The 27,630-nt window shown below is 39.4% G+C and overlaps 1 protein-coding gene across 1 annotated transcript; it reads right to left on the bottom strand.

Moving 5' to 3' along the window:
• Positions 1 to 335: 335 nt before the first annotated feature.
• Positions 336 to 27,592, bottom strand: LOC134793831 (popeye domain-containing protein 3-like). The gene is made up of 8 exons (XM_063765532.1): positions 27,344 to 27,592; positions 27,194 to 27,252; positions 27,020 to 27,104; positions 26,426 to 26,607; positions 22,630 to 22,761; positions 14,461 to 14,568; positions 2,179 to 2,476; positions 336 to 638 (listed from the first exon to the last, which is right to left on the bottom strand). The coding sequence occupies exons 1-8, from the start codon at positions 27,468 to 27,470 to the stop codon at positions 436 to 438; spliced, it is 1,194 nt and encodes a 397-aa protein (XP_063621602.1). The 5' UTR covers positions 27,471 to 27,592; the 3' UTR covers positions 336 to 435.
• Positions 27,593 to 27,630: the final 38 nt, after the last annotated feature.

Below are 27,630 nucleotides of genomic sequence, written 5' to 3'. Positions count from 1 at the left end.
TACTACTTCTTCGGTACTTCGAGGAAGTGTCTAGACAGAATTCTGCAACAGAGAGGTCATTAGATGATACCGCGGGGCTTCGTGTTCCGCTAAAGGCATCAGTAAGAGTAGCAGATAAATTAATGACTACAGAAAGGGAAGACTAAACCGAGGATGATGTCGTGGACAGGGCGAAGTGGAGAAGGTTAAACAGGAAAGCTGACCCCGCCACCATGTGGGATAGATAGCTATAGGAAGAGAGAGAGAGAAAGGGAAGACTAGTGTCTCAATTCGTCATCAGTTTCGACAGCTTCACAGCTATGGTACTTCGAGGAAGTGTCTGGACAGCTTTCAGCAACACAGAGGTCATTAGATGATGCCGCGGAGCTTCGTGTTTCGCTAGAGGCATTGATCAGTAAGAGTAGCAAATAAATTAATGACTACAGAGAGGGAAGACTAGTGTCTCAAATCGTCATCAGTTTCCACAGCTTCACAGCTATGGTATTTTGAGGAAGTGTCTGGACAGCTTTCAGCGACTGACAGGTCGTCAGATGAGGCCGCGGGGGCCTCGTGCTCTGCTAGAGGCATTAGTTCTTCGTCGCCGGAGTACTCGGAGCCGTCGCGCCGGGTGTCGGCGCGGTCGTTGCGGATCCAGCAGGCTGGGGGGAAAGATAGGATGATAAAAAGGTGACATTAGCCTAATTAGTTTTTTGGTCATTATAGACACACTGGAAAAAACTCGATTCTACAATTTTTGTGTACCACGTCGGTGGCAAACAAGCATATGGCCCACCTGATAGCAAGCGATCCCCGTAACCTACGGACGGAGGTGCTACATCTTTGAAAACTCAATTAAAATAAGTAAGTAGGATAAAAACCCTGTAACCACAAGGAGTTGAGACGTAAAACCAGTTCTGGTCAATGGTCATATATGGATTAGTTAATTGAGCAAAAAACTCACATTGAACAAAATTGGGTCATATATACATGAATTAGGTTTACGCTCTCCTGTGGACCAAAGCTAAGGGCCATAGGTAAAGCCTCATTTTCTGTACCCTTGTCCTCATAATTGATACTCAGTTACTTTATCATCCCTTATATGCACACAAGCAGTTAACTATTATCCACAGGAGTGCCAGAGTTTGGTTTAGAACTCTGTGTGACCCATATTGTCTACAAAATAAACATTTAATATAAATTGCAAACGTTTTTCAAGATTTTTATTTTTAACGCCTGTTTTATAGTGCGCCGGATTCCGTAATAAAACTGCAATTAATGCAATCAAACCAGAACTTGGAACCAAAATACAAACTTCTGTGAAAATGGCCTCGCAGCGGAAACGTCCCGTTGCATATTCAAGTTATGATTTACGGTGGCGCTAACTTGGTAAATAAATTGGTTTCTACGGTGGCACGGTTGGACCGTGGCCGATGGAGGTTTACCACCTTATAGAACTTCCAGTACAACTTCATATAACTGTATCGTTAATTCGTGTTTACACGAGCGTCTTAGGGGAAACGTTATTCAGGTAACTTGTGCTAATATACAGGTAGTTTTGACAATAACTCTGAGAAATTATCAGAGGAATCCCGCTTGCTCCTACATCCCGCATCCTAAGCTCGAGAATCTGAACCTATACAGTATAATATATATACGAAGCTATTACACTGGTTACTTCGGTCCTCTGCGAATGGAGAGTATCGTTGAAATGCCTATTTAGATTGTTGTTTGTATGTAGTTTGTTCTTTAAAGTACAGTAACAGTACAGTTTTGGTTTAATGGTCCATATGCGAGCACTAATTTCCCGCAGCTCAGCCTTCGGCCTCGCGTAGAGACGCGCACCAGTCGGACGCTCCAACAATCTTGTATCAGACGTACAACTAATAAACTTGATCGTTTTTCCGATGGTACCTACTTGTATTTTACCCAGCAATCTAATGTAGAGTAGACCCTTCCCGTCAGTTACAATTATATTGCAACACAACTACAAATAACTTGGTTGATGGTGGTGTGGTGGTCGATTCAGCGCTTTCAATCTCCTTGGACTTTTAACCAAACCATGCCAAACAAGATATCCAGATGTGAACCTCTATCCGTCACAAATCTTATTATTCATCGCGTATAGCGTAGTAAACACATTGTGAAGATCAGTAACAATGTATTGTCACAGTAGGTATATCCAAAGAAGTAAGAACTTACTTGGTCGTTTCTCCGGTGGTACAGGTTGAACCGTGGTCGGCGGAGGCAGGCGGTTAACCGCCCTCAGTCTCCTTGGACTCTTTGCCAAAGCGTGAGATATACTCGGCAACCGGATATCCAGATGGGAGCCCCTATCCGTCACAATTTTATTATTCATCGCGTATAACTTAGTAGTTATGTCCCGAGCTATAAGGGTTGTTATGACGGAAGCGAGGTATGGCTCTTTTACGAAGAGGTATTCTAGAGAGCTGCGTTGCCAGTAGACGTAGCGGCAGGAGGATGCGGCTACGATGGATACCTGGATAAAGAAAAAATAATTTTTTTTTGGATAAATACTATTGATGAACGTTAAATATAGAGAACTGTAAAAAATTTCATACAAGCAAATTTTAACGACAGGACAGGGTGGTTTTATATAGCCGGAAACCAGAGCCATGTTTCCATAAACATTCGATGCCTTCTTGTGAATAATTTTGTAATTGAGACATTTCACGTAAACCCTAGATAAAGATAAGATAAAGATAAAGAATATCCGATAAGTTATGTTTTATACACATCGATTGCAATGAAATGGAAATATTGGTGGATGGTGGGTCATGGTGGGAATTCAGCAACCGCCACATTCTAACATCGCGCGTTAGTAAGAGAAAAACGCGATAATCGCGACCATACGCCTGGTGGTGTTTGTGAAACGAAAAGTTTTAAGCATTGAATACAATGTAAGTTTTTTCTAGTCGATATTTAACCCAATTTTCTGCTTTATGGCCACCTCGGCTGTTATTCGCCCGTATCAGACAGCAATTAGGTCAGCGGAAAGGGGTAGCCATAGATCACTTTACATTGGACAATGCAAAGAAGATTACGGTAATTCAGTAAGTATAAGGTGATCCAGCGAGCGGCAAGAGCTGACTTCCATGTTTACGGCTTGGGAACGTGCTTAAAGGGACACTGTTACAAGGCCACAAATCCAAACTAGCAATACTGAAGGCCTATTTGAATTTTACAAATTGATCTCATGTACAAACACACGGACCTACAACTAATACAAAATTTGTATGCGAGAGTGCCAAGCTAATAGCATTGCTTCGTAGATATTTTACACTGCGCATCTCGCTTGCCCCATTATAAATAAGTAAGTATAAACAAGATGTACCGTGAAACCTATTCGGTGTGGAATATTAAATTAGGAGGTCAAAAGGCCCTCCGTTCTATAGTCATCGGGCATGACAGTCTCAGTTGCATCACTGTTGCTGAATTGTATACGACTATGAATAGCAGAGTTAAGATAATTTTAATAACAAAATTTCCGTAAACACAGACATATTAAGAACGGGTCACTCAAAATACTACTTAAAATACGTGAGTTCTTAATACACTTAAGACGAAACGGGAGCTGAGCTAAAAGTCAATTTTGAGATTTCAAGCTGAATATACCCGTCGCTCTGACGGGGGGTGAGAGACTGTATTTGTGTGTGTAATGCACGCACACAGATGCGTACGCTTGCACCCGCGCGCGCCTCATTGCCGACAATTTGCAATGTTATTTTTCGTGCGTTACTGCCACGAGGCGTTCACTTATTACTTACTGTGTTGCGATTGAATTTTTTGACCCGGCTTACGTTTACGGAACTCGATAATCTTTCTACTACTGTGACTTGGCTTTGTTTACTTGACTTTGCTGATCAGCTTATTGTTTTGGACTCCGTGAGTTGTGGTTACCTATTGGACCGCACGCAATTCATCTACCTTTATTCAAGTAATTAAGCGTAATTAGCCGAAACCTTTATAAGAGTGTAATTCATAAGAAGTACATAAGATATAATTTATGTACTGGTTTGCTGTTAGCTTTTAATTGTATCACTTTACATATATGTTACTCAAATAACTAACACGGTTACACTGTTGTAAGAACATTATTTTTCAGGTAGGCCTTATTATACCTACTATAGGCCTTATTACCTCCTAGTACCTTAGTAGTAGTAGTACTACTACGGAAATTGATTCAAAGACTCAAGACTGACTTAAGTGGCAGTAGGGTGTAGGGTTTTTTCTAGGCTTAATGAGTTCGCTGAAGCTTATTTTTTATACTTAGCGCACAGAACCACTAGTTTAACAGTATCAGCTCTAACCACATGTCACCATTTTGTCCTTTACGTAACAAACTCAGGGGCCCAGAATATCCGATGTACCTATCAAATCAAGGTTCTGTACCAAATAAGGCCCGGTTATTATAGTTCGTTATTTTTTAGCATTAGAAAGAAGGTAAACAATCATGACGTGTCTTTTTATTAATAATTATTGAAAAACGCTTTCAAAAATTAGTTTATATTACTTATGAAAGCAAAAGAATATAAAAAAGTATATGATTAATACATACATACATACATACATACAATCACGCCTATTTCCCGGAGGGGTAGGCAGAGACCACGGATTTCCACTTGCTACGATCCTGACATACCACTTTCGCTTCCTTCACATTCATAACATTCCTCATACACGCTCGCCGGTTTAGGGTGCTCTTGCTCATTAATATGATTAATATGATTTATAATTCTAACATATTTGCTATGACTTATTTTTCAATGGTAATTTTTAATAAGACATGTCAAAATCTGTTACCTTAATGCAAAAAAAACGAACTTTAAGCGTGCTAACTTTCAAAATTTCATTTTTTATAAGATAGTATAAGTAGATGGGCAAAAATTTTGCGTCCATGTCCACCAGTGAGTAAGTGATTGAGATACCTAAACATTTAACTTTATAATGTAAAATGATATAATTTACTAACCTACTCGTTTAATTTCAGGTAGGTTGAATAAGGAACCAAGTAACCATGGGGAGGAGCAGTATTTACTAACATTTTCTTTTTGGGTCTTCAGTATCGTGTATCGTTTCCTTTTTTTTGCACATATTACACTTAAATATATATTCTCTGTGTAAACCCTTACGTCTTTCAATGACAAAGGCAAGATCAGCAAATGTACAATTTGTATGATCGTGCCTGATATTTGAGATCACAGAAAATAAATATTTTAAATCCACTATTCTGCGACCTTCTAAAATTTTGTTTTATCATGATTCATGATCAAAAAGCTCGGATTCAATAGTCATATCAAACGTCGATTATGCAGTTGATGATGAGCTTGCATTTTCTACCATTGGTGCTGCAAATGCATCAACCGGTGGCGATAAACTTTGCCCTCTTGTAAAACAAATTACTATTGTGATTGTGTCCAGCAAAAGGCCAAAATTCGGTTTACTTTCCTGTTTAAAATATTACTAATTTATTCATATTTCAGATTAGGTACATAGGTAACTGTCTGAATGTTACAATGCCAGCTGGCAAATTCTATCACATTTGTTTGTTTGGTAGTCATGGTAACATTCACTTACATTGATATCCTTATTAAGATCTGTATCTTATTATCCAGACCTTAAAATATTGCCACCATTGCCCTTTAAAAAAATACTGTTTAAATAATTGGCTACTCAAACAATGCTTCTATAGTATAAATAATGACTACACAAAAATGGGTAGTATTGTATATAATGCACGAAATAAGGCCCGATTCTTAAGCGGGTTTAAATTTTGAGGCCATGTCCGCTAATACTATAGACAAAATTTCAAGTTTAATAAACACAAAAAAAAAACATTGATGGGCCTTATTTTATAATTTAGGCCTTACTTTGTAATTTAAAGTAGAGTTAGGCCAAGAAAAATCTATAGCGATTTTGATAGAACACGCAGTGCAAGTATTATTTCAAACGTCGCTTCTATGAAATTATGACATATAAATAACACTTGCACTGCGTGTGCTATCAAAATTGCTGTAGACTTTTCTTGGTCTGACTCTAAAATATTCTTTATTACACCACAAACATAAAAACAAATTAAAAAAAAAACCGGCGAAGTGCAAGTCGGACTCGCACACGAAGGGTTCCGTACCATTATTTATAAAAACGGTCACCCATCCAAGTACTGACCCCGCCCGACGTTGCTTAACTTCGGTCAAAAATCACGTTTGTTGTATGGGAGGCCCCACTAAAATTTTTATTTTATCCTGTTTTTAGTATTTGTTGTTATAGCGGCAACAGAAATAAATCATCTGTGAAAATTTCAACTGTCTAGCTATCACGGTTCGTGAGATACAGAGATACAGACGGACGGACGGACAGCGGAATCTTAGTAATAGGGTCCCGTGTTTTACCCTTTGGGTACGGAACCCTAAAACCGATTTACAATGTAGATAAAGGTAGCAACAGGCGGTCTTATCGCTGTTAGTTCTTATTCTTCGTTTGTTTAGCATTAGAGTGAAGGTGACGTGTCTTTTTTAAGCATGCAATCGTATAATTATTTATTAGCTTTTTTTGTAATAGTTATGTACTTAGTGGTTAATATTAGTATTTACTATTTTTTTTTTCAATAATGCTTAAAAACGAAGTATAGACATGACAACCAAATATTAACGCCATTGTAGGACAGGATATACAGAACATGAATCATTTGTACTGTCACGCTCCGTGATTGTTGAGCCATTTAGGGTTCTAGCTAAATTGGACATTCCATAGAGCACGAGTAAGTATGGAACAACCAATTCAGCTAGGACCCTAAATTGCTCGACAATTACGAAGCGTGCCTGTAGGTACCTAAAAATTTTGTTAACCCATTTTAACCATGCAATAAAATATTTTTGATTTTGATTTCTAATTTGAAATATTAGAATCAAAAAGTTCATAATAGATTGTATATCATAACTACAAAAATGTGTTCCCTACTCTCAACCCAAAACCCCTTGTATCTTAGGATCTAGATATTTTCACACAAGACGGTTTATCGATAACTTCTTACATCACTAGATTATCGACATTAAATGTCGACTATTGCCCATCACTTTTCTGGCTGTGTACGTATTTAGAAACTTGACTCCGCCCCTAAAATTAGTGCGATAGGGACAACTGCAGCTGAGGCGAAAAATCCTGCGTAAAAATGACAAAAATCGAGGTTTCGTAGTCCTCTTTTTCCTCCCCCAAAACATAACCAATCGTAACCAAATTTGGAAATCTAAATGATTATGAAATTATCTGTGTCGGACCGTTTTGCTTTTTTGGCTAATTGATATCAGTTTTGAATACCACGCCTCTCATTGCGGCATAGTCTATTAGGCCATTTTGGCCGTTTTTGAAGGGCTCTAGCGCCTTAAAAAACAAAAATCTCAAAAAAAGCAAAACGGTCCGACACAGATATTGACAATATTAATCTGTGTTGAAAAAATCATTGCTCTAGCTTCAAAAACCACGGAGGAAAACGAGGACTACGTTTGTATGGAGGAATGACCACTCCTGTTGGCTCTTAATATGAGTTATGATAATATTTAGATTCAGACTGCACCAATGTTACTTCTATCCGAATTCGAACGTTACCTTTAAAGTCTTGATACAATGCAACATACATATCATTTATACAAGTAAGAGAGAGTCACGCAGTCAGAGAGTGGCGGACGCGCGTTTTCTCAAACACTTCATAATGCAAAGTCTATGGGAGGTTATCTGCGAGGGTAGGTAATGCCAAAGAGCGAAGTGACTTACGGCGAAGTAAACCGATCGTGAAATGAGAAATGGATGCCTAGAACATGCCCGACAACGGACCTACTCATTTACAAAATACAACGGACTCACTTTGAAAAAAATATTTTGAAGTGGATACTCATATTCATATTCATATTCATATATTTATTCATAACAGTTCGTATTACATGTCAAAAATATTATTTACAAGAAATTATTTACAAAATAAGATTTGTAACATTATACAATTAAAATTATATTAAAATCTAAGTTAAATACTTTGTTTGCCTTCGTGTATAATAGTTATTTACGATACAAGTGCGAAAAATGGGAACTTCCGTCCATCTGTCCGTCTTTCTGTCACCAGGCTGTATCTCATGAACCGCGATAGACAGTTGAAATTTTCACAGATGATGTATTTATCTGTAGCCGCTATAACAAGAAATACTAAAAAAGTACGGAACCCTCGGTAGTACTAGCGGTTGACCAAAATCAGCTGCAAATGGTGTTAAAGGTATGAAAATCGGCACGATTAATCTTTAGGCCATTTGAATCAATTTGACCCGAAGCACCAAAAAAATAAAACAAACGGAAAGGAGTTATGACGTCATTTATTTTTTGTATGGAATAAAAAAAAAATATTTAGAAACCTATCGTGTGTGGTATTAAATGAAAGGGCATTTTGAGCCGGTTTAAAAATATATCACATTATTATATTTCCGTCACTTGCATTCAATTAAAATAAAAATAATTTTCCAAACATACCAAGTTTGGGCTCCTCCAGATACGAAACCGTTGAATTATTTTTTGTAAAATATACCTCAAATAAAACCCAATATCCTCATATCTAACCCCAAGAAACTAATTTCGAAAATATTTAGTTTTAGTATGTTTTTATTATTACAAATTGTGATCTATCAATTTATCAATGAAACAGCCTCCTAGCCTAGTCGATAGTGACCCTGCCTATGAAGCAGGAGGTCCCAGGTTCGAATCCTGGTAAGGGCATTTATTTGTGTGTTCATCATCAGAATTTATGATAAGAACCGGCTCAAAATTCCCTTTCATTTAATACCACACACGATAGGTTTCTGAACAATTTTTTTTTATTTCATACATAAAATAAATGACGTCATAACTCCTTTCCGTTTGTTTTATTTTTTTGGTGCTTCGGGTCAAATTGATTCAAATGGCCTAAAGATTAATCGTGCCGATTTTCATACCTTTAACACCATTTGCAGCTGATTCCCGAATGTCAGGGTGTACCTCTATCGCTACGGTGGGCGAGTCCGACTTGCACTTGTCCGGTTTTTTTTTACAAAAATGGATGAAGTAAGAAAAGTATCCACTTGTAATTTACGGTTAACATTTATCGCTTTTTTATCGAAAGAGATATGAAAGTAATACTTAATGGTTTTTGACAGAAAATGTATCGGTTTTATTTGCTCATTTCGCTTTATTTCACGGGTCGTTAGGTTTGTTTTTACCGAGTGCCTTGAGGTGATTAATTATTTTAGCTAACGGTAGTTTGATTGAACTATGTAAATATGTTTTTGGATTAATGACGCTGATATTTTTATTAACCGTCTTCTTTTCCAAGAAGGAAGAGGTTCTGTAATCGGTTGGGGTTATTTTTTTTTATTATTCCATTATAATTTACATTATTATATTTCTTAAATTAAAAGAAACAATTTAATCACGGGTAATTAATTAATAGGGCAGGGGTATCCAACGTTTTTAGCTTCGATCCTTGTAAAAATGCAAGCATATCTTTTAGACTTTGCCTATTATTTTTAGAAACTAAATTATGATTATTGAGTGAGATTTTTAAACAGTCTTAATTAAATAGTGACATGATAAGATAATAATGTTAGCAAAAACACAAATTTTGTTGAACGTGAAAATAATCAAGATTAATAATTCAAATCAAAATATTCATTATTCAAGTAGGGCAAGTAGCAACATATGAATATATAATCTTAAGTAATTATCACAGCAACTTATTGATGTTATTATAATTACTCTTTTAAAATATTGAATTGTTATACATATCTGAAATTTAATACAGCTTGTTAAAAAACTAATCATTTTTCGTCATTCCTAAGCCATATAACTCCGCCAAATTGCTCTTACATTGATCATCGATCAATCCTAAATAATTGCCGGAACAAACAGTACAGCGACCTTCCGAACCCCTTCGGGTAGTTATATAGGTCACAGCTTTACGGAGCCGCGGGCGCCGTGAATAATTACGTCATCAGTGTGATGAACCGTGATAGACGCTATTGACGCATTAGTCATCTAACACTACATACCGCTTAGTTAGCATGACTTGTTGTAGCGCGCGACTCCATACATATGTCAAGCGTGACTTCAAGTAAGTCGAGACGAACAAACAGTACAGCGACCTTTGGAACCCCTTCGGGTAGTTATATAGGTCTAATAGGTCACAGCTTTATGGAGCCGCGGGCGCCGTGAATAATTACGTCATCAGTGTGATGAACCGTGATAGACGCTATTGGCGCATTAGTCATCTAACACTACATACCGCTTAGTTAGCATGACTTGTTGTAGCGCGCGACTCCATACATATGTCAAGCGTGACTTCAAGTAAGTCGAGACCAACAAACAGTACAGCGACCTCTGGAACCCCTTCGGGTAGTTATATAGGTCACAGCTTTATGGAGCCGCGGGCGCCGTGAATAATTACGTCATCAGTGTGTGATGAACCGTGATAGACGCTATTGGCGCATTAGTCATTTAACACTACATACTGCTTAGTTAGCATGACTTGAGTTGCAGCGCGCGACTCCATATGCCAAGAGTGGCTTCAAGTCACAGGTCTAGAATATACAAGATTGTCTGTCAAATACCCTAAAATGGGGTGAGTTGGGTGAAATTTGACTTTCAAACCTCGATAAAATTTTATTTTTACATGTGAAAACTGAATGATGTATATAATAAGTGGTTCGGACATAGCTACCCGCGAAACCTACTCACCCCGTTTTACGGTATCAAACGTGCAACGGACGAAATGATGTCAAGTGTCCGTACCTATTATTGCCCCTATTGGAAGTAGGTATTATTTGCTTCAAGATGCGAAAATGCTTTTCACCCCTGTACTGGAGTTTACGTTAGAGGTATCCGAGCTCCCTGACATACCTAAACTTATTAATAATGCCGAAGTGGGTACCGCACTTGGGCCAGATGTCGGTAGTAACATCTTGAGTTTAAACCGTCATCCCTCTCGTTACTCACCCTCTACCATAGACAAAAGAATATTAATACGTGTGACGTGTGAGAAATTTGTACAGTCAGCAGCAGATATAACTAGAGTGATGTGTTCAAAATAATCAGAGCACAGCTTTATTGACAAAATAATAAAGAGAGTGTAAGTGTACTGATTTTTGAGACCAGGCGTTTCTGCTACTGACTGTAGGTACTGCAAATAGTCAAAAATATTCTTAAAGAAGCTGGACCTAATTTGACTTGTCTTTTCTTCCTAATAATATGTTGTAGTAAAATTACTCAACTGGGCACTAGCAAACTAGGCAATGCGGCGATAATATGCATTTAAATTTAACTTCATTTTATTTCACTGCGTTTCATATAGCGACATCTTAAGCTCTGTTAAGGAAACATTATCGATTCGGTTCTTTTGTTGAATGTCGGGAGGCTGCACGTCTTCTTTAAATACATATAAGTACTTGTCTCTAGTATTACTTTGCCTATGTTCTCCAAGAAGCACTATTTGAATTTTGTATGAAACTTCGCTCCCAGCGAGTTTTGAGTGGTGAGAAATGAATGTTTTATACGATCTAGTACTTTGCAGTTTTCTAATATAGTGACTGGGTCATAGATCAGAAAACATATATTATGCTGGTTAGTATAGTTCGTATTGAAAAACCGGGCAAGTTTATTTATTTAATCGTATGGCATCATATTATATTTACAGATACAGAGAAATCATAAATCTAACTCCAGAGAATTAATCCACTTGATAGCTTCGTCGTTCAGTTTTATCAGGTCTTCCGGGGGGCCTCCAGTATACCGAGTAGATGGGCACTCTTGGAAAATATGTCGGATACTCTGTTCCTCGGCACCACAGTGACAGGCAGGAGACTCCACCCAGCCGCAACGGTACTTATATAGGGCACAGCGACCGTGGCCGGTGCGCAATCTATTGAGGTTACACCATGTCCGCCTCGGCAGATCAAACCCATCTATTTTCTTACCCGGGATAATCCCCGATCCAAACTTTCCAACTATTGTAGTAGTCCATAGTTGTGTCCACTCCCGGTTAGCGTTGTAGTCTCCTTGTGAAAGAGTTGACGCTATACTGTAGGGGGGGTTCCTGGACTTCAGGCGACTATTTACCGGGTGCGTGAATTCGCTGTGTATTGGTAAGTTTGGATTTTCCCTAATTTTGCGAGACTCTTTCATAAGCGCATCTTTCCTTCGCAGATCAGGTGGCAGGATCCCAAGATTACTCAGGAGACGAAGATTACTCGCGTCCGCAAGAAGATTACCCTGTGTTGCCTTGCACGTGTCTCCCGGGTGGTGCTCTCAATGAGTCTCGTAGCCTATCACTAGATGCAGAGAATTTAGATGCTTACCGGGCAAGTGCCAGTCGGACTCGCGCACGAAGGGTTCCGTGCCATAATGCAAAAAACGGCAAAAAAAAACGGTCACCCATCCAAGTACTGACCCCGCCCGACGTTGCTTAACTTCGGTCAAAAATCACGTTTGTTGTATGGGAGCCGCCCCTTAAATCTTTATTTTATTCTGTTTTTAGTATTTGTTGTTATAGCGGCAACAGGAATATATCATCGGTGAAAATTTCAACTGTCTAGCTATCACGGTTCGTGAGATACAGCCTGGTGACAGACGGACGGACAGCGGAGTCTTAGTAATAGGGTCCCGTTTTACCCTTTGGGTACGGAACCCTAAAAAGTAATGCAGGGGGCAGGATAGACAAAACAATAATTGTAATTTACGATATAAGAGCGAAAAATAGGAAATTCGCAACGAGTGGCGAATTTTAAAACACGACCGAAGGGAGTCAGTGTAATGTAGCCACTGTAACCAGATGTACCTACTGTAAAAATACTTACGATATTATCTGTAGAATTTTAATTAAAGAACCGTGATCTGACTGGGCGTACGCGCGGTACCTATGTACATGTTTTTGCATTCGTGTTCATAACTTTTTATATGTTTCATTGAACACTTCTCTGAAATACCTACATAAGACGAGCATAAGGATTACTCACGTTAGATCGGGCCGTGTCCGGGCCGGAGCTTCCGGCGCATCATTTTCTATGGAAAGCATCACGTGATCGCCTGTCATGCCAAAAGTAAGCACCGGAAGCTCCGGCCCGGACCCGACCCGTTCTAACGTGAGTCATCCTTTAAGTAACAACATAACGTAACTTTTATCTACTATTAATGTTTACTTTTTTTTTTTTAAGAACAATGGTAGAACATTTATTTACATACAATATATATACAGTGGTACTACTAAACGAAATTAATAACTAGCTTAAATCTAAAATAGGCCCTTGAGGCATTGTACCAAGGATGCTGGCGGCATTTCCTCGCTGTATCGCAATGCTATGTTTACTTGACAACCAATAGTGATCGCGTCACAGAAAACGAGAAGTTATTTTCGTAATGTTACACTATTATGGCCATTTGTACTACATATTACCTAATACAGGTGAACACTCCAAACCATGTAAGTAATTCGGTCATTCAGGCAATAAAATTGCAACGTTGCAAGCCGCTGGGCTATTTAGAATTTTACTGTCATAAAACGAGACCGACTAAGGTTATTGGTAGGTATAGATTTTAAACTCCTTTTTAGGGTTCCGTACCCAAAGGGTAAAACGGGACCCTATTACTGAGACTCCGCTGTCCGTCCGTCCGTCCGTCCGTCTGTCACCAGGCTGTATCTCACGAACCGTGATAGCTAGACAGTTGAAATTTTCACAGATGATGTATTTCTGTTGCCGCTATAACAACAAATACTAAAAACAGAATAAAATAAAGATTTAAGTGGGGCTCCCATACAACAAACGTGATTTTTGACCGAAGTTAAGCAACGTCGGGAGGGGTCAGTACTTGGATTGGTGACAGTTTTTATAGATAATGGTACGGAACCCTTCGCTTGCGAGTCCGACTCGCACTTGGCCGGTTTTTGAAAGTCTGTTAATGTATCCTATGTCATCCAATCAACAAATATGAATCGCTTCACATTGTCATTCATCAAAATCGGCTTAGAACATAGTTTGGACGTTACGGTAGAACACACGATTCATGACAAACATGATACTTAAAATGACCATGGCCAAAATTATCTCTTTTAATTTGTTATTAACTTAGAATAAAGCAAAATATGACAAATTTCCATAACATTTCTCAAAAGTGTGCTACCCTCTGGTATAGTACATATAATACAGGTTGGCCCAAAAATACGACGTCACATTTTTTTAAAGTGATTAATGTTGGTAATTTTAACAAAGGTTTGCATTTGTCTAAAAAGCCAAAGGAGAATATTTTTAAAGAAAATACATTTCGTGTCTGTTAAATGATTGTAATTTTAATTTATATTGACATTTAGTAAAAATTGCGTAAGTAAGAAAATAATACCTATATTTTTTTATTAAGTAACTTATTTTTGAGCCATCCTGTGGTATTTATAAAAGCGCGTACCTTGAATTTTTCATCAATAGTCGCCCGACTGGATTCAAACTCGGGCGAATCCAAAAACTCGCAGGGAAGGATCGGATGGAGGAACTGGTGGCCGCTCATCACGTTCACCTAAGACAAACAAAACGTTTTCACATTACCTATTCGGAAAAGGGCTTTTCTTCCCTGCTAGGAGGGATCAAATTCGCATTTTGCTCCCTTGTGTAACAATCTACTATTACAAGCTTACCAGTTACCAGCAATAGTATCACTAGCCTAAAGAACAACACATAAAGCATGCACAGCACAGCTCATAGGTATATTCCGCCCATTCACCAAACCATCTTTACATAAAACGGCATCACTTATTTTATTATTATATATTCTTTGGAGTGATAAAAATCCCACAGACCTTACTATACAAACACTTTTAGCGAACGAAGAAATGTGTAACAAATTAACAATACACACTAGAATCATTTAACGTAAATACGTCAATGCCCGACACTCCCCCAAAGTTGCTATTCTCAATCTTAATTGCTTCCCTGGCGATAGAGGTGGCAAACTAGTTGTCAACTATTGGAATAAGCTGTCAAGCACTAGGGCGTTTACCTTACGTACACTATCAAAGAAAAGTTCGCAAAACAAAGGAAGTTAAAACCATTGCCATTTAACAATCCTGTTCTCGCGTCTGTAGAATTACTACTCAAACTTCCAGTCGAACTACCGTTAAATAAATCTGGTGGCACTTAAGGTTCAGAAACTCACTCAAGCCTACATTTGTTGATCTTTATCGAGAGTTATCGATGTAGTTTAATGGTTTTCAAACAAAATCGACTTCGTTGATTGGACAGACGACACAAGTAGGTAATACAATTATTGATAGTCTCAAATGTATCAAAGAAGCAGAAAAAACGGACCAAATAACTTTATATTCAGGGAAACACGAACAGCTTTCTGAACAGATGTTCGCATTGGAGCACGACGTACTCGTATGCAAACAACAGATGCCACTTGTGTAATAAAGTTTGATTAGGTTGACGTAGAATGTAGGACCAGAAGGCCTTTCGTGCAAATCAAAATTTCGTTATCTGTCTCTCTATCACTCTTGCATATTCGAGCGATATAGAAGGCAGATGACAAAAACTGAAAAAACATTTTATTTTGCACACACAAAAATGGGTTTAGCAGTGGGAACATACTTGCATGAAATCAAGGTTGCATGCATACAGCAATACTTTTACGGGTCCCCAAATTAGGCATAGCCTGTATCTAGGGCAACCAAACTAACGAATCAGACATCAGCGTTCAATGTGAGAAGAAGATGTAAGCCAAGCATTTCTTAAACTGCTAGGTTTCTATGTGACAATTACAAATTACAATTTTACCCTGTATGCGGGTAACGGAAAAAACCGTTCACGTTGACAACCACACGTTTCTACATAAGCGTAAAACACAAATTTCCGACGTCTCACAAAATGGATGCGTTATTAAAAAGTATTGCCCCGTTAAGGGAATAGGAGCGTCGAGGAAGGCACGTCTGTGCCGTTAAAGGCGTCGCAATACTATCGGGTTATAGATTACTACCTTGTGAAACTCGTATTATGAGACATATCTAAGCTAAGACACCTAAGTATGACAATAGCAGCCGTAGGTAATTATGGTGGACGGAATTATCCAAATTATAAAGCAGCTATCAATTATTAACATCGCACGATTTAAAGACACCATTTCCGAAGAGAACTTACTACACTACTACTCCTTATAAAAGGCCTGGGATAGATATTACTCCACTAACTCACTAACTAACTTTAGCCGCTAGGTATATAATAATAGCTATTAAACTTAACAAAAAACAGTCAGTTAAAAAAAATAGTTACCACCACTGATCCCTTTAAAGGGTTGTATGGGAGACTAAATTTTTTTTCGCAATTTAGAGATTGGCCTCACGATAAAAGTTGCTCAATATGATTTCGCGAAAATTGGCTAATGTTTGAAAAACAATTTACTTTGTATCTACCTATTTAGGCACAGTCGCCCACACTGTTAACTGTACATCGGCCTTATGCCTTTTGTAATAAGGTCCACTGATGTATAGCCAGGAGTGTTGCTGTGTGTACTAGGCTAATCGTAAAAACAAGTTCAAAAGATCAACTGTTGTTGAGGAATTTCCTGATCTCCAAGTATGATATCCTATGGATATCCAATATCATGTCGATGGGATACGTAAGTTTTCTATTGTCAGATTTGGACCCTAGATGGATGGATAACGAATGGAAACTGAATTATTACTTATTACATACTCCAGCTTTAAAAAACCGGGCAAGTGCGAGTCGGACTCGCGCACGAAGGGTTCCGTACCATAATGCAAAAAAAAAAACAAAAAAAAAGCAAAAAAAAAACGATCACCCATCCAAATACTGACCACTCCCGACGGTGCTTAACTTTGGTCAAAAATCACGTTTGTTGTATGGGAGCCCCATTTAAATCTTTATTTTATTCTGTTTTTAGTATTTGTTGTTATAGCGGCAACAGAAATACATCATCTGTGAAAATTTCAACTGTCTAGCTATCACGGTTCGTGAGATACAGCCTGGTGACAGACGGACGGACGGACGGACGGACGGACGGACGGACGGACGGACGGACGGACGGACGGACAGCGAAGTCTTAGTAATAGGGTCCCGTTTTACCCTTTGGGTACGGAACCCTAAAAATATAAACTTTGATATAATCGGACTATCAGAAACTAGGCGCATGGGCACAAAAATAGAAGAGTATGAAAACTGTATTCTCTGTCACATAGGACTCAAACAGGGGTTATATGGAGTTGGCTTTTTAATAAACATACGTCATAAAAGTAACATTGAAAGCTTCATTGGAATCTCAGATAGAGTCGCTCTATTAAACCTAAATATACATGATAACAAAATGTCACTTATACAAGTCTACGCTCCCACAGAAGCAGCAAGCGAAGAAGATATCGAGCTTTTTTATGCAAACTTGTATAAAGCCATAGAACTAGCACACAACGAGTATATAATTATGGGAGACTTTAATGCAAAAATAGGCCAACCCAAACCTGATGAATTTTTGATAACGAAATCAAACGGATATGGTGAAAGAAATCAAAGAGGACAGCGGCTTATCGACTTCGCTATGGAAAACAAAATATCAATTTTAAATACATATTTTAAAAGGAAACCAAGCCGAAGATGGACGTGGCGTTCACCTAGTGGTGAATATAAGAACGAAATAGATTACATTTTGTCAAACCGACCTGCTACGGCACAAAACGTGGAAGTATTGAATCTCAACTTTTCTTCAGACCATAGACCTGTTAGAGCAACAATCACACTATCAAGTATAAAAAAGAGCCGAACTGGATTTAAAAATGACCAAAAACCAACATTGAAAAATGAAGAAGAGAAAGTCAGATACAAAGAATGCATCAGGTCACACTTGCCAAACCTAATGGACCCTCAAATAAACGTTCCAGTACAAACCTATCACTATAAAATACTTAACGCTATCTCTCAAAGCCTTCACGACGCTCGAATACCAAATAAAGATACAAATAAAAAACACAAAATCTTGTCCGAGAGCACTCTAGCGCTAATGAAGAGGAGACATATACTGCAAATTACTAAAAACAAAAACAGGACTATGAAGAATGAACTCTCAGCGTTATACAAGTTAATAAGCAAGCGCATAAAATACGACTATACAAGATACAGATCGGATACCATCGAGAAACATCTCGTACAGGGAGGCAGCTCAAAAAAGGCTTACAAGGAGCTACGAACAAACAAGATATGGATCGATGGTTTAAAAAAGGACGGAAAAACCTTAAATAGTCGTAATGATAAAATGTAAATGTAGTCGTGATGAAATAGCAACTGCGTTCTACAAAACTCTGTACAGCGCCCAGGAGACAGATAACACCGATCATAATGACGCTCAGAGTAAGGACCTAACTACAATGAGTTGTGCACCATTCGTCATCACCGAGGTTGGGGACGCAATAAATAGACTAAAGACAAATAAAAGCCCTGGTTCAGACAACATCACCAACGAAGCGATTAAATCGGTCTGTACATTACTGGCTCAACCGTTAACGCACCTTTTCAACCGTATTATCGAAACTAATGAAACACCGTCACAATGGTCTGAGTCAGATATAATACTAATTTATAAAAAGGGAGACCCAGGCGACGTTGCAAATTATAGGCCAATAAGCTTATTGCCATGCATATACAAATTATTCTCGTCTCTCATAAACCAAAGAATAGGCACCACACTAGAAACAGAGCAACCGGTGGAACAGGCAGGATTTAGGAAGCAATACTCGACTATAGACCATATTCACACTCTGGAATTATTGATAGAAAAATATCAAGAGAGAAAGAGAGCTCTATATGTCGCCTACATAGACTATAAAAAAGCCTTCGATTCCGTATCACATGCAAGTATCTGGGCTACGCTAAAAGAACAGGGAGTGGAGGACGGGTATATACAGGTAATAAAAAGCATTTACAGTAACAACACGGGTAGAGTAAAATTGGAAAGACACGGCCCAATCTTCCCTATTAGAAGAGGGGTAAGACAAGGCGATACGACCTCCCCAAAGCTTTTCATTGCCATTCTAGTCGATCATAAGAAAGCTAAATTGGAAAAACTGCGGCCTGAATATTGACGGAAATTACCTGAGCCACCTGCGATTTGCAGACGACTTGGTGCTTCTATCGGAATCAAGCGAACAAATAAAATTCATGATCCATTCTCTAAACACAGCTAGCAAAGAAGTAGGCTTAGAGATGAACCTCACTAAAACAATGCTAATGACAAACAGCACGCCAAAGACCATATCTGTAGACGACGAAAAACTGATATATACGGATAAATACACATACTTGGGCAAACAAATCAGCTTCGATAAAGAAAGCAACGATGCGGAAATAGAGAGGCGTATTCAACATACTTGGAATAAATATTGGAGTTTGAAGGAGATTTTTAAAAGCAATATGCCAATTAAAATTAAAACACAAGTAATTTCGTCCTGTCTTTTACCATGCTTAACATATGCTTGCCAGACCTGGAAGTACACGCAAAAATAAAGAAAAAAATTGTCACATGTCAACGAGGCCTCGAGAGAAGCATGCTAAATATAAAAAAAAATCCAAAAAATACGGCACACTGAAATAAGAAGCATATCAAAAGCTATTGATGCTCTAAAATATGCCCAAAAACAGAAATGGAAATGGGCAGGGCATATAGCACGACTGACAGACCACCGATGGACCCTAAGAGTGACATCCTGGAAATGCCCATGTGGGAAACGCGGTATCGGAAGACCGCGAACGAGATGGGCGGACGAGATAAGCAAAATAGCTGGTACTAACTGGATGCAAATAGCCCAGGATAGAACAAACTGGGCATCTTTGGAGGAGGCCTTCACCTGCGGAGGGGTTCTTGCAGATTAAATAATATTTTTTTATAGTCGCACAATAATTAAACAAAAATAGTTAATCTTAATATAAAATTAGTATTTAAGTAAAAATGTATTGTAACGGTTGCAAGAAATAAAAGGCTTTTTTATTTTTATTTATTATTATACATACTCCATCTAGTTGTATGCTGCTCTACCAGAAAGTCTTAACTTCATTATCCTAGTATAGTGCCATAAGTCCTATGGTATTTGGGTAGAATAGGTATTCATAGCAAACATTGGCGCGTGTAGACCTGAATTGTTTTAAATTTCCCCCTACGGCACTTTGCCGAATGGAAACTTTTACATTTGCATAATTTGCGGAGATACATATCTATCATGGCTCGTTATTCGGCGTATTACTGAATTGATACTTTTTTCCCTGTGTACCTTAAAGTATGAATCGCGATAACGGTCCGGGTCCGGGCCGATGCTTCCGACCCTTCGTTTTCAATAACGGGTGATCGTTGCTTACGTGACGATTTCTATAGAAAACTGAAGTGTCGGGCAGCTCCGTCCGGACTCGGACTGTTCTAGCGTGAGTCATCCTTTATGAATTTTATGATAATTCTCAGCTAAACGAACAGTTGGGGTATAGATAAGTACTGGATACGCTTCAAGCACGGAGCAAACGAAGGCTGATAAAGGACCTTAAGAACTACTGATTCGAACCCCATGTACCTACCTAAATATGTTCAGCGAAAATTAAATGGATTCGGAGAAATCATCGAAATTGGTACTAGGGAATGCAAATCGGTTATTTTCGGTTATTTTTTGTATGGAAATTATCGGTTATAAAAAATTAAAAAAATAACCGAAAATAACCGATTTGCATTCCCTAATTGGTACATTGATAAAATCATCAGACCAGTACAAGTATAGGTAGGTACTCTTACTCTACATAGTCTACATTCGACAATTGAAGGTATATTCGAGTTAGCCTCTTAGGTATTTACTGAAACCAACACGTTATATATGATCAATAAAGGTCTTATTTCAGAGGGTTAAGTGTCTAGACATAAAAAGTTTTATAAACAGAAAGAGAATTCGGGCGGAATTGTAAAAGTTCAGATTAACGACCTGGCAAATAAAACAAGTCGCCATTTTAGAGCCCAGCGTCGAACGTAATACCTACCTACCTCTCGAGACCACGTGCAGTGCAATAGGTACCTATGTATATGTACCTACAATACTTATAATATCTGCAAATCAAACTGATGACCGGGAGTTTGTAGGTAAATTGTAAAATTTCTCATTCACGCTAATTATGTATGTAACTTATTGTAATTGCTACAGCCATGCGGTCAGTTAAAAATAACTATCATCAGTCGAAAAAATTACCCTCCGGGCCAAAATTTGTGGTGTGAAAGGATTCCTAGTCTATGGAAGGTGCTAACATAAAAAATAAGTGTTCCGTGAACAAAGTTTTGCACGGAACACTAAAAATTAAAATGCGTTTTGTAATTTTAAATCCTATTTCTTTTTAAATGAAAGTTAAATGTAGGAACAAATGCTTTTGAGTCAAATGACGTCTTAATATCTGAGACCGTCTGTTGCCGTGAGACGTCTCCGGGGGCGGTCAACAGTTGAAACTTAATTTAGCCCGGCATGTGCAAGTGCTGGCATAATATGCGGTGTCATAAGGAACACCCGTGTGCTAGAAGGAAGTCGGAATTACGAAGGTGTTGAGGCATTTACGGAAAATGTAGACGCCAGCTGCCGACTGGAAGACATGTTACTTTATCTTACATCTTAAAATCATATTATTTTAAAATCTATATTTTTTTGAAATGGCATGTTCTTGTGTTGGAGGCCATGACTCATTTTGGGTCACCGCGCCAAACTATGGAACTTGCTAACTATGTACCGTAAACTCGGGTTACTTTGACCCAATGGACAGTAACTTTGACCCACATGAAAACCTTATTTAGAAGGATCTAATAAAAAACATAAAAACGTCAAAGGTTAGCTAAAACAAACCTCACGGCATATTTCCATAATTAGACTGCAATAATATAACCTGGACCGAGTAAATCTCAATGACCAAAGTTACCCTCCAGGGCTAAAGTAACCCGACTTTACGGAACAAAAGCCACTAGTAAGTTCATCATTCAGAGACAATTTCAATATGGCGGTTTGTTTTCATAGTTAGCAAGTTCCAATAGAATGACACTTATCTCCCGGATTCTACCTAATTACACGGTTATACGAAGAAGCATCCTCGAGTGCATAAAAATGGGTAACCTAATCAATAATCATTATCAGCGTGAACTGCATTTTCCGGACAATTACAAAAAATCATGGAAATCGAACTACCTTGTTAGACAACAACAAGCCAAGTATTAAGTAGTAGGTAAGCCTTCGAGAAGTTCTGCATAATAGGTCTCTTTCGCATGAACATTTATTCCTAGGCTACCGCCTGTTACCACAAGCCGTATGTTGGTTTTTGAGGCGTAAAGTCAGATGACATGACTAGACCAGGGGTCACCAAATGGGAAACCGCGGTCTGTACTTTCAATTGTAGCCTTGTAGGTACAATCATCCTACCTTGCCAGCCAACAACAAGCCAAGTCTGTCGGTCTTCGTTAGGTTCTGAATTGCGTAGGCCTCCCCCGCATGGAAACATTACATAGGCAAAGTCGTGTGACACCTTTCGCTCAAACCGCAATCACAGAACTGTATTCTCTATTGTACAATCAACCTACCTTGCCAGCCAGCAACAAGCCAAGTCTATCGGTCTTCGTAAGGTTCTGCATGGCGTAGGCCTCCCCCGCATGGAGAGACATTACATGGGCAAAGTCGGGTGACACCATTCGCTTGAATTGTAGTCGCGATACCTAGGAAACAATATATGCATGCAATTTAAGCGCATAAGTATATTCTGCGAAAAACTGGCTAGTAATTTTCGTAAAAAAAACACCGGAAGAAATACAGTAAGAGAATCTGAAGGGAAAAAATTTAAGGATGTTAAAGCTGCATTTCTGGAGGCCAATTCAAACACGCTTTGATATCTAAATTATATCTCGCTCGCGCCAATGTGCACAGACAAGTACGAGCGAAAAAGCACGCTCTCTTGATAACTAAATGACATCATTTTGATGTCAAAGTGTCATTCGAATTAGCCTTACTGGTTTGAGATTACATATTTACGAAACATTTTATTTATCTATTTAATTATAATTGCTTAAGTACATGTATGTATAGGTCTTCAGATCTTCAAGTGTTAATCGTTTCAATACATGCAGATACATATTACCCATATCGGATGTGGCAATGACAGATGGTTATAAAAAAAAACCGGTCAAGTGCGAGTCGAACTCGCGTCCCAAAGGGTTCCGTACTGCACACATTTTCGAACGAGCGAGCAAAGCGAAGTTCTTAAGTACATTCAACTGTTCATTCAATTGTTCCACACACGGCTGGCTAGGGGCACGCCCCGGCTTTTCCGTGTTTTTTAACTGAGCTATCAGAGGATATAATATTTAAAACTTCCGCGTTTTGAACACATATAAATAAATAAATTTTTGAATACATTTTGCGTTAGACCCGTCTATAAATGTGAGTTAGTATAATATATCTTATAGTTAATAATTTGTAAATATGTATCAGAGGATAGTTACGCAATATTTTTTTTTTAGTTTTGTTCAAGTATTGTGTTAAGCATAGTGCCTACATTTTTTTGCATTGGTTAGGCGGATCTCTGTTATTTCAAGATAACAGGGCTATAACCGCGAAAATCGAAGTTCGCAAATTGCTGGCATTTGTCTCTGTCACACTAATTATGGTTTCATTGGAGTAAAAGAGAAATCTCCGCAATTTGCGAACTTCGGTGTTCGCGGTAGAGCCTCTGATATACGGCAGTTCAGCCTTCTCATTTAGCTACTCGTACTTAAACCAATTATTTGTTATTATTATTTGTTCTGTTTGAGCCCTAACCTCCTACAGCTCATCCTTCGACCTTACGTGGAGGTGCACCTCTCTCGGATGCTTCAGGCCTTTGGCCCAACGCAGAGCTTGGCCTTCGACCTTCGCACTAGCTGTCCACACTACGTTTCACGTAAACAATTGCGGTTGTGGCCCTGATAGAGCTTATCAGCAATTCTTATTCTTAAGTCCGGCTCACGCTTAATTGCAGACTTCTTATACGTTTTTCTAGTAATCTATAGGTATTCAGGGCCTTCAGGGCCTTCGACCTTCGCATTCAGACACTTGTACTATAATTGTTTTGTGTTTGAGCACTAACCTCCCGCAACTCGGCCTTCGGCCGTGCGTTTCAAAAAGTCTCTGGGGGACGCTTCGGGCCTTCGGCCCTACGCGTAGCACGGCCTTCGGCCTTCGCTGTTTCACGACGTTACACCACGTTTCACGTAAACCATTACGGCTGTGTCCCTAAAACAGCCCAACCGCGTTTTTTTTTTCTTAAGTCCGACTCACGCTTGACTGTAGATTTCTAATAGGTTTTCCTGTCATCTAGAGGTGAAGAACTATTATGTGTATTTTTTTCAAAATTTTAGACTCAGTAGTATCGGAGTTAAGGGGGGGAATGGTCATTTTTTGCCTATTTTCTTAAATAACTTCTAAACTCTTCTTTACTTCCTGGCCTCAGGCAGCTAGACACCAACTCTTTTTATTTATTGGGGGCTCCGATATTTCCGTCCGCAGTTCCTGAAGCGCTACGGGTGAGCAGAGATCTTCTTCAGCTCGCTAGCGAGCGTCTCAAAGAAATAAGTCCGCATATAGCTTTGGTCCTAATGCAAAACTGCTTTGCCGTCCCGAAAATGACGTACCTGCTACGTACATCCCCAGTTTGGCAGTTCCCGGACGAAATAACTTCCTTCGACGACACCATTAAAGCCACGTTCGAGGCGGTTGTCAACGTCTCTCTCAGCGATGACCAATGGAGGCAGGCGGCTTTGCCGGTCCGGCATGGGGGCATAGGTGTGCGACGTATCCAGGACGTTAGTCTGCCGGCCTTCTTGGCGTCGGCCCATGGGGTGGCGGACCTTGTTGCTGATATTTTATCCTTGAACGGCGACAGGGCGAGCATACCTTTCGTGGCCGACGCGCTGAGGGAGTGGTTGGCTCTCAATCCTGGAGCAAACGTGCCGGAAAACCCGAAGGTTCAGCGGGCGTGGGATGACGTGGGGTGTAAGGACACGCTGAACGGACTTATTGGGAATGCTGTGGGCACGGATCACGCAAGACTTCTGGCTGTATCGCAGTCAGAATCCGGGGCATGGTTGCATGCGCTGCCTTCTCCACAATTAGGCACCCTGCTGGATAGTGACTCATTGCGGGTGTCCGTTGCTCTCCGCCTGGGCTGCAAGGTATGTGAACCACATATATGCATTTGCGGTACCATGGTGGGGGCCGACGGCCACCACGCTCTGAGTTGCCGGCGTTGTGCTGGCAGGCACCCGCGTCACCATGCCCTCAACGATATAGTTCAGAGGGCTCTCAGGTCGGCGGGCATTCCGTCGGTACTCGAGCCTCCAGGCCTTAGTCGCACGGATGGCAAAAGGCCTGATGGGCTAACGCTCGTACCGTGGGAGAGAGGGCGGTGCTTGGTGTGGGACGCTACGTGTGTCAGCACCTTCGCCGCCTCGCATATCAGTCGCACGGTGCGCGCGGCTGGAGCGGCGGCCGAGTCTCAGGCTGCAGTGAAGCGGCAGAAGTATGCCCCCCTGGGAGCAGGTTACATTTTTGTCCCTTTCGCGGTAGAAACGGCGGGCTGCTGGGGGGCGGACGCGAAAAACATGGTGCGCGACATAGGCCGTCGACTTAGGCAGAAGGGGGAGGACCCCCGCTCCGAGTCGTTTCTGGTGCAAAGGCTATCCATAGCCATTCAGCGCGGCAATGCCGCGAGTATTATGGGCACTTTTGCACCGGAAGCGTCTAGGAGCGGCAGCAATGTTTAGTTAGTAACTTGTGTGTGTTTAGTTTGTAAGTATGACTAACTGTATGTATGTTTTGATAGTTACCAATAAATTTTAACATTTATACATGAATGAGTGTATGCCAATAAAAACTTCTAAACTATTTCATATAATATTATAGAAAAAATATATTTGAGATCCTCAAATTAAGCCCTTTCATTTAATATGTAACACGATATGGTTTGAAAAACTTTTCTCATATTCCCCCTAAAAGTGCTTAAAATTCATTTGTTTTTATTACATGTCCGTCTTTGGGTCACAGACTTCCATATGTGTACCAAATTTCAACTTAATTGGTCCAGTAGTTTTTGAGCAAATAGGCTGTGACAGACGGACAGAAAGACGCACGAGTGATCCTATAAGGGTTCCGTTTTTTCCTTTGAGTTACGGAACCCAAATAAGGTACATTTTATCAATAATTCCTATAAGTAGGATTTACAAATTAAATTAGGTTTCCGGTTCTTTCTCGGGGTTCTTTTCATTAATAGCAGCTAATAGTCTTGATAGTAACTTTCACGCACACAGACAAATTGGAACCTACATCTACGCCATAGATTGTCCTCACCTTAAAAGGCTCAAACAGCGTGTGATAAACTTCTTCCAGCTCAGGATCAAACTTGACCGGCCGCATCTCATACACGAGGTACACGACCTGCGCCAGATTCAGGAACACAAAGCCAAAGTTCCAAGAGAACGCGTCGGGGGAACAGATGACGTGCCAGGCCCAGATAGAGTAGAGCATGAAGGCTGAAAACGGTTGATGGTTAGAACGGAGTACAGTCACACCAAACTCTCGGCAGCGATTTTGATAGCCCGGACTTTGCAAGTTTTATTTATAGGTACCTCATCATTTCATAGAAGTTTAACGTTTAAAATAACATTTCCACAGTCTGTGCTAACAAAATTACTGTGGAGTTATAGTTTGGTCTGACTCTATTGGGTTGGGAATGGAAACTTTTAAGTTTACAATAAGGCTCAAGTCTTTTATTTTCGTTTAAGTAATATTTAATATGTTTACAGAAATCTGTAACAGTATTAATAAAAATAAAAAGGAGAAAATGTATTGTTATTATTTAAAAATGTATACCTATTATGAATTATGTTGGTAAGTATAAAAACGACAAACTTTTAGGATTTTGAAAGAAAAGTATTTCTTTACCGAAAATCAAGATTGTGTGCATCCAAAGCTGCCCTTTCTTTGTACTTGGGGCGCAGTACGATGCCACGAATAGCATATTGGAAAGCTAAAAAGAGAGCAAAAATTTAAATTATCATATCAAGCAAAATTTGGTTATGAAACTTATAAAATATAACGAGTGTACAGAATACGCACCTGAAAAAGCGGGTGCTGTGGAACCCTCCATAGCGGACACCAGGGCCAGTACCATGGTCCTTTAAAAACGAAATTATTCATGTTGAACTTTTATCTACATAACAGTCTCTACTACTAAAAAACAGAGTGTGTTCCTGACAAAAGCCTTACCTGATGGCATTGTGTAATTCACCGAACCAAAATCATGAAGTGTTCCATTTTCTCCAGGCCATGAATAGTTAAATTCGCCAACTTCTAAATATTCTGTCCTACCGCTAGCTAGTCCTCTTTTTGACATAATTACTTAGGTTATCATTTATGTTCCGTGACGGTAATTCGCGATAAGCATTATTGTTTTGCATCACTTCGCGCCATCCAAAACAAATCAATAACATCCGCCACTGGCACGTTTAACCCACAGTTAACGATATCCGGAAAAATATCTATGCTAGCGCCAT

The sequence above is a fragment of the Cydia splendana genome, chromosome 9 (genome assembly GCF_910591565.1).
Source record: "Cydia splendana chromosome 9, ilCydSple1.2, whole genome shotgun sequence".
Classification (NCBI taxonomy): Eukaryota; Metazoa; Arthropoda; class Insecta; order Lepidoptera; family Tortricidae; genus Cydia; species Cydia splendana.
This window is presented reverse-complemented; position numbering and strand designations above follow the sequence as displayed.

Bases quoted from the DNA above. Each gene is read 5' to 3' on its own strand.
- LOC134793831 (XM_063765532.1), bottom strand. From the start codon at position 27,470: ATGTCAAAAAGAGGACTAGCTAGCGGTAGGACAGAATATTTAGAAGTT. The intron at 26,608-27,019 runs GTAAAGAAATAC...AACCGTTTTCAG, and splicing joins GCACACAATCTTGATTTTCG to CCTTCATGCTCTACTCTATC. The intron at 22,762-26,425 runs GTGAGGACAATC...ATTGTTTCCTAG, and splicing joins CGCTGTTTGAGCCTTTTAAG to GTATCGCGACTACAATTCAA.